The 7,751-nt window shown below is 44.2% G+C and overlaps 2 protein-coding genes across 4 annotated transcripts; one reads left to right on the plus strand and one right to left on the minus strand.

Moving 5' to 3' along the window:
- Positions 1–515: 515 nt before the first annotated feature.
- Positions 516–4,692, minus strand: gpx4a (glutathione peroxidase 4a). 3 transcript variants are annotated; one of them, XM_079739392.1, is made up of 7 exons: positions 4,535–4,692; positions 2,775–2,866; positions 2,245–2,389; positions 1,791–1,942; positions 1,378–1,402; positions 1,117–1,176; positions 516–841 (listed from the first exon to the last, which is right to left on the minus strand). In XM_079739392.1, exons 1-7 carry the CDS (start codon positions 4,622–4,624, stop codon positions 809–811), a joined length of 597 nt encoding a protein of 198 aa, XP_079595518.1. In that variant the 5' UTR covers positions 4,625–4,692; the 3' UTR covers positions 516–808. The 3 variants fall into 3 exon arrangements, with proteins under 3 accessions (XP_079595518.1, XP_079595517.1, XP_079595519.1); XM_079739391.1 differs by having other exon boundaries at positions 4,517–4,692; XM_079739393.1 differs by lacking the exon at positions 4,535–4,692 and adding an exon at positions 3,617–3,778.
- Positions 4,693–4,768: 76 nt separating this feature from the next.
- On the plus strand, positions 4,769–7,544 carry polr2eb (RNA polymerase II, I and III subunit E, b). The gene is made up of 7 exons (XM_079740516.1): positions 4,769–4,920; positions 5,169–5,343; positions 5,532–5,647; positions 6,229–6,309; positions 6,400–6,458; positions 6,605–6,683; positions 7,193–7,544. The coding sequence occupies exons 1-7, from the start codon at positions 4,864–4,866 to the stop codon at positions 7,256–7,258; spliced, it is 633 nt and encodes a 210-aa protein (XP_079596642.1). The 5' UTR covers positions 4,769–4,863; the 3' UTR covers positions 7,259–7,544.
- The last annotated feature ends 207 nt before the right edge of the window (positions 7,545–7,751 follow it).

Raw genomic sequence — 7,751 nt, forward strand, 5'->3', positions numbered from 1 at the left:
ACAGTACATGGCCCATGATGTCTTTTTCAAAAACCACCACCCTCCCATCTGAGACCTTGTATTGCACCAACTCTTGAGGTGAACATAGCGTGCCTATTCGAGAGTCTCTGTTAACTAGTGTGGGTATGGAGCTTCTATCACCCACCACAGCGTTGGAACAGAAGTCTCAGCCTCTTCTGTTAATTTGCACCACGAGATTAAGTAAACATGACCCCCAACAGTTGCAAATGAGATGTATTTGAATGGTTTCAGTGTACTGTTGCGACCCACGCCATTGGATTACTTGGGTTTAGATGGGGTTTTGGCTCCCCCTGTGGAAATGAGAGGTATGGACGCCAGAACCGCAGCTAGAGGCTTGGCAGACTCGACAATACTGATATCATATGACTAAAAATGTGCAGTGGGGCGAGATCATTGTTGGCTAAATGAACAATAAACGATTGACAAAGCCTGCAGCCCATTCATGCAGGACCAAATTAACAAGTTATTCAAACAAGATTTAACCAACACACAAACAGGATTTGGAGTGTTTTATTTTCGAAATATTTGCATGAGTTGCCAGATACAGTTTGTTTGAGTTGTTTTATGGTTTGCCCCTTTCTCTGAACCGAAAGCACCAACAGGGTAAAGCATCTGGGTCCGCCCAGAAGGTTTGCACGCCGTTTCCATCAGGTTTGTCCTTCCCGCAGAGCGGCTTTTGAGACGCACCGTCACTAGTCTGAGCGGATCCCAGCTCTACTCCACCGGCACTCGGAGGGGCTATGGAGGGTCCCGCCGGAAGTTGGACCCCGGGTCGGTCATCACATCGTTACAGATACAGGGGAAGATCCCTCTCCAGCACCTGAAAGGCGAGCAAGACATTTACATTGTAAGTACATTTGTCAGAAGAAAGAGGAACGATTTATCGCTTTCGTTACAGTAATGCGTTTTTTAATGGTCGGTGGCCCATTGGAGGTGGAAATTCGGAATGTGAAATGCGTCACCTCCGACCTAAGTAGGTTTCAGCTTCCAAGTCGGAAAAATATGGATGAATGGACGCCTAACTACAAGAATATAAATGTAATATTATAGATTATAAAAAGTGCTCAAAGTGGGTCGGGCCTGTCTTCTACTCACGCTGGGATCATCCAAGGGTCCGTATCTCTTCATCACCTGGCCCTCTCGGTTGATCAGGAACTAAGGAAGGGATAGAATGAGGGTTGAGAGTTAAGGATGTGGATTCACACACAACTTGTGTGTGTGAGTTGACACCAGTTTAGGTGCTGGGTTGTTTGTGGTTACATATACACCAAATACACTCTGGACACGCCAAGCGAGCTATGGGTGTTTCACAGGGATGCTGTGGAGAACAGTTAAGAATTTATATTGAATAATTACCTTGGTGAAGTTCCATTTGATGCGGCTACAGATGGGAAACAAAGCCTTGTTAGAATCCCATAGAGGCAAAATCAAGTGCAAATGTAACAGAACATATATAAAAAATAAATAAATAAATGTATGGTTAAAGGTGACATATTATACCACCAGGTGTGAGTGTGATTGGCCTCTTCTGACATCACAAGTGGGCGTGTGCACCTAGATATATGCGAATAGATCAGTCTGCCAGCCTACCCAGTGGACTAGCAAACGTTGCTCATCTATCCGACATACATCTAGGTGGACACGCCCACTTGTGATGTCAGAAGATGTCCGATTTCCAGAACAGCTTGTAACACACTCACACCTGGTGGTATAATATGGGACCTTTAATGTCCGCATCGCCACGTTTCCCTCCTCCACCCTCCACTCACTTCCCCATGAAGCCGCCCCCGTTGGGCTGCTCCTTCAGCCACTTCCACAGGGGGTGGGCGTTGGCCCCGTTCACGTTGATCTTGCTGAACATGTCGAAGCCGGCGTTGTAGGACGCCGCAAACGCTTTGATCTGCGACTCCGGGCCGGGTTCCTTCAGGCACACGGAGAGTTGGCGTTAATGAGATAAGTCAAGTCACTTGTGTTTGTACTAGCCCCTTGACCAGAGGTGGACTCAAAGGGCGTCACAGACGACCCCCTCGCCTCGGAACTTATAAAAGGGGCAAGGCAGATGAGCTTGTCACTGTATAGACAATAGGACTAGGACGATGATTAGATATGCACTTTAAGGATTTTATATATATTGATTATTACTCAACAACACACAACAGCACAGGTTCTATTTTTAAGTGCAAGGACGTACAACATACAATGAGTGCGTCAGAGGGGTTCTACCTGGTTTCCAAACTGGTTGGAGGGGAAGGCCAGGATGCGTAAACCTCTCTCAGAGTACTTGGCGTGCATCTCCGCAAACTGAGAGTAGTTCACCGCGGTCTTGCCTCATTTAGAGGCAACGTTGGTGATGATAAGAACATCCCCCCTGGAAACACAACCAAAAGACACAAGTGTTACACAACTTTACACACAGTACACACAACTGGTCAAACACATGTCGGCCTTGTAGCACTAAATAAACCCATAGAGAATAGAATCTGCTTCTGACTATCAACTGCCCTCTCAAGCATTGAATGTCCTGCTTTGCATAAACCTTGTGTGTGTGTGTGTGTGTGTGTGTGTGTGTGTGTGTGTGTGTGTGTGTGTGTGTGTGTGTGTGTGTGTGTGTGTGTGTAGTTTAGCACACGAAAAAAAACCATGTACAGATAAGGATCACGATAGTAAGCCCAACTCTGAATAAAGGACAATCACTGGTTAGAGAGGCGACCACCGCATCGCAGGACGCGAGTTTGCATCCGCGGTAGCCTCACCTGTACTTTTCCAGGGACACCACGTTTCCATCGATGTCTGTGGCTGAGAAGTCATAAATGGAGGTGGCTGTTTGCGGATCCTGTGCTGCAGCCTGTAAGAGAGAACAAAGTCATCCATTTAGCAGAACAAGAAGAAATATAGCTGGGTTAAGGAGGACAGGAGAGTGTCCCTCGTATCCAAAGAAAGAACTGGCTCTTTTTGAAAGGCTAACCTGAGACCCAGATCCGAGACCAACCATAACCAATTGTGAAGAATGCTGCGTTTTTTAATGTCAACCATACTGTTGGGATTTGTGCCATGTAATGTACCATCATGTAACTTGTTCTGACAATCTCTACTTCTTCATCGGACACTGTGCATATGCGCCAGTCAAATATCTTGTTATTCATTAGTCATGCATGTACTTTCTGTGTATAATTTTATCCCTGTGGGCCACTTTTCTGTGGACGTGTCTGTTTTGCTTTAATCTACTCTTATCTGTTGGCACTGCAGATAACTGATGTCAGGGCCGTGATCTCCCCTTGGACAAAGGAGGCAATGTAGGCTAATATGATTTATGCATCTAAATCAACTATCTGTGTCATACTGCCTTTGGTGCCATTGATTCAAAAGCTTGCTTATTTGCTTACAGAGACGACACAGAACCAAATGTCCCACGTCAGACGAGAGATAGAGAAAAAGAGCATAACACATACACACACTTGGACACACTGACAAAGTAACCCCAATAACAACTTTTCAAAAACAAAACAGTCTCAATAATAAATCCCCATAGTGCTGAACATCTAAAAGTACACCATCCTACAATGGCTTGTCCGATAGCTCGAAAAGGTTGTCTTACCAGCAGTAGGACAGAAAAGAGGACAGCTGGCCCTAGCGGACACATGACTGTCTTTCAGTACGGTCCAAGACACAAGCGACTCTAGATTCCCATGCAAGCCTCAGCAGCATCCACCGCTGAGCGACTGTGCCTGGACCGAGGTGAGGTCCGTTATAAAGACACGGCTCGGAGCAAAGGGCGATGGTTCACGGTGGCGACAGGCTCTGATGATCTAATCTAGTTTTCTGCTGACTCATGTATATGAGGATTTTCACATAACGCCACAATGGTACCAGCCTCAGTTTGTAATAAAAACAAGTCTGGCCATTCAATCCTATTATAGGTATGTTCCACGTAGTCAGGGCAAAGGTTGTTTTGTCACCTCATCGCCTCGTAATATGCGAAGCAGGACTTACACAACAGAATTATACAACAACACGGGTTTATAGAGGACTCATGCTTCTGAGTACAGGGGCTCCGTCTGGTCCAGGAAGGTCCCAGAGGAGACCACCGCTGACCATTTCAGCCAACTGAACACATTCAGCAAGAATATAACTTTTTTCACAGTGCATCACATGCGTACTGCGCAGGCGAGCAAGATAATCACCAGTAAGGTTGATTACTCAGAAGTCCATACATAAGGTGAAGCTGGCCACTGCGCCTAATATTACTCATCTATGGACTCAAACAGCGTGGCGGCGTATAATGAATAGTTATTGATCCGTGCGACGCGATACAACCATGGTACAACATTGTGTTGCTATGCATTTGTCTGTGATACTGTGAAGATGCGGGAGACTACTTGTATCTGTTGTGTAACAAATTCCCAATAGCAACATACACACACACACACACACACACACACGCAAACACATATAAAACAAAACACAAGGCTAATAATGGTACAGTGAATTTCGTTACCAAAAATGAGTACAATACCATCGCCAAGAGAAACAGCCCGCTGCTCGCTAAGATCCCAAATAACGATATTTGAATACGTGGACTCATTTTTTTACATGCCCATGCCATATCTAATGGAAACAAACGGGATCATTGATCGCGTTTACCGGGAAACGGCCATGGACCTATTAGGAAACGACCAGGGGCAAATCTGTTAGCCACGCCCCATTGTATTTAGCATCCGACCTACGTCATCAACCCGCGTCGGTCAGCGAAACGTGCGGCGCACATACCGAACAACACAGAGCAGCAGCTCGAAATACACAACAATTTAGCGTAGACGACGACGGAAAGCACAACCCCCAGCAATGGATGATGAAGAGGAAACCTACAGGTTATGGAAGATTCGAAAAACCATCATGCAGGTGCGTTATAGACAGTCTACATGTGTTTCGCTTCCTGAAGCAACGCAGAGCTAGCTGTCTCTGTTGTGTTCCGAGTCCGACTCCGAATCGACTGTGATGGCATCATTCTATTTGATTTATGCCATAAAGATGTTCAAATGAGCCAGGGTATTGTTAATATATCGTTTTACTCCTGACTCGGGTCCACCCTGTTGAACGATTTTTATTATCTATACCACTAATTCACCAGCTGGTTTTCCTCCGTGCAGCTTTGCCATGACCGAGGTTATCTGGTGACCCAGGATGAGTTGGACCAGACGCTGGATGAGTTTAAGAGTCAATTCGGTGACAAACCTAGTGAGGGTCGTCCCAGGCGGACGGACCTGACGGTGCTCGTAGCCCACAACGACGACCCCACGGATCAGATGTTTGTTTTCTTCCCCGGTAAGTTTACGTGGAACCCTTAGAGCCGGTGCACAAAACATACAGATGGTAAAACAGGCAGTAGTGCCAATATGTCGTCTGTTTGATTGAATATAATGTATCTATGTTCTCTTGAGGCTGGTGTTTGTCGTTCCTTTTCTGAAATGAGTTCGACTCTAATGCGAGCACGCTTTCTCCCCATTGATTAGAGGAGCCCAAAGTCGGCATCAAGACCATCAAGATGTATTGTCAGAGGATGCAGGAGGAGAACATCACCCGGGCCATCATCGTGGTTCAGATGGGAATGACCCCTTCGGCCAAACAGGTGAACCCTTCAGTCGCGCCGTTTGTATTTGCGTTATAATGGAATGTAGTCCCGCCGATTTTTAAAGACAACTACCGTTTGCATTGTATATGCAAACGGTAGTGATGCTATTATTTATTTGTGTGCTCAAGGGTTACGCTTGAGCACACAAAGGGTTACGCTAATTTATTTGTATTTCAGTGTTAGTGTGACTTTGTATGTTACAAATTAAACGAATATGAAAGTGAGAGTCGTGTGATGACCTATATAAAACCGATAAATATTACAATATACTTACAAATTCAAAAATTACATTCTTAACCGTTTTAACTGATTGTCATTAAAGTACATGGAAATGTTGAGAATGTTATTCGACTGGAACTCGTTTCTGTGCCAAACTAACATTTCAGACCTCGCATTTGATAATTTAAAGGGCATGTTTCTCATGTTCAATCGTTTTAATTATAAAACTGGGCATCACAATCAGTCTATCTTAATTTCATGACGATACAATATCATTCCAAGAGATGTACAATAATACTGAATGATTGCTCAGCCCTAACCTCTACATTTCTAATGTTGTGCTCATGCTTATCGTTTAGTCTCTCGTTGACATGGCACCAAAGTACATTCTGGAACAGTTTCTACAGCAGGAGCTGCTCATCAACATCACAGAACACGAGGTATTTTCCTTAAAACAAAGACCGGTGTAGCTCATATGTACTGAAATTACTTTTGTGGTTGATGTGTGTGCTTGTCGTATCTGCCTGCAGCTCGTTCCTGAACATATCGTGATGACCAAGGAGGAAGTGGTTGAACTACTGGCAAGATAGTGAGTATAATTCTATAGGATGTGAGCAGCTTGACAACTGCCTTAACCAAGCATGGTGGAAGGGCTGTTGCCTGAACGAGTCATCTCAAGATGTATGACACCAGGCAACACACATTTCTCATCATTCATCTCTGTCTCTATCCCAGCAAACTGAAAGAGAGTCAGCTGCCTAGGATCCAGGGTGGGGACCCAGTGGCTCGCTACTTTGGTCTGAAGAGAGGACAGGTAAACCCTCAGCCTTTACATTGAGGGCGTTTAGCAAACACTTTTATCCTAAGCAACTTACATAAGTACATTTGTCAGAAAGAAACGTAATATTGCTGTCGGTACAGTGAGGGTGTTCATATAAACATGGGCCAAGCACTTACAATTTCTAGGTTAAACCTATTCCCTGTATACAACTAAAATAGCTAGGATAAGTTGCTACATGATGCTAAGAACTTTTATTCAGTGCCAGGATGGCTTGAATACATTAGTCTTTAATTCTGGAGAGAAGATAATGCAATTCATGAAATTGTGCCTGACTCTAACCTCGGGCTGTTATTGTACATGTATGCAATGTGGCTTTGTCAGTTGACATTGTGTATATCTGATATGGGTCAATGTTCCCGGACACGGTGTTCGGTTACAGTAAACATCTTTCTACATTTTATAATAAAGTACATCTGATCGTGTTTATCAGCACAAACATTAAATTCTAAATACATCAAGTAACTCAATGCATATCTTTTCAGGTTGTGAAGATCATCAGGTCTAGTGAGACCGCTGGGCGCTACATCACATACAGACTGGTCCAGTGAATGACCCCAATGTGCGACAATTTGAATCAAGTATTGTTTGCTGTTCAGTAAATGTATGACCGTGAAGTGGAAGTTCCGGACCTAGGTCAATCGACAACAAAAGCGTTTTGTTTAAATTCAGGTCATACTTCAATAGGTTGTTTCCAAGCCCTCACAGGGTCAACACTAGGCCATATCCTGACTTATCCCCCACTTTCTCAGCAGACCAGGGATCCCTTTATTTCTACCATGTATGTATTTTTGTAAAAAAAACCTCTTGAAATTAATAAAATTATGCTTCTTTAGATTTGCCGCCATTTCTTTAAAGATACAGTGACTAGGTTGAACGCAACCAACCAGTTAGTTCTTCCCACAGTGAAAACCAGACTGTTTTAAAAGGTCCCATAATATACCACCAGGTGTGAGTGATTAGTAATTACAAACCAGTTTCAAAATAAATCTCATGTTTTAGTGCCATCACAAGTGGGCATGTCCACCTAGATGTATGACTGAT

This window comes from Pollachius pollachius (assembly GCF_949987615.1).
Source record: "Pollachius pollachius genome assembly, chromosome: 7".
Classification (NCBI taxonomy): domain Eukaryota; kingdom Metazoa; phylum Chordata; class Actinopteri; order Gadiformes; family Gadidae; genus Pollachius; species Pollachius pollachius.

What these genes read in the sequence shown, in the direction of transcription:
- polr2eb (XM_079740516.1), top strand. Translation starts at nt 4,864, where the DNA reads ATGGATGATGAAGAGGAAACCTACAGGTTATGGAAGATTCGAAAAACC. An exon ending in TTCGAAAAACCATCATGCAG is followed by an intron (nt 4,921 to 5,168) that starts GTGCGTTATAGA and finishes TCCTCCGTGCAG; the next exon opens with CTTTGCCATGACCGAGGTTA. An exon ending in TTGGTCTGAAGAGAGGACAG is followed by an intron (nt 6,684 to 7,192) that starts GTAAACCCTCAG and finishes ATATCTTTTCAG; the next exon opens with GTTGTGAAGATCATCAGGTC.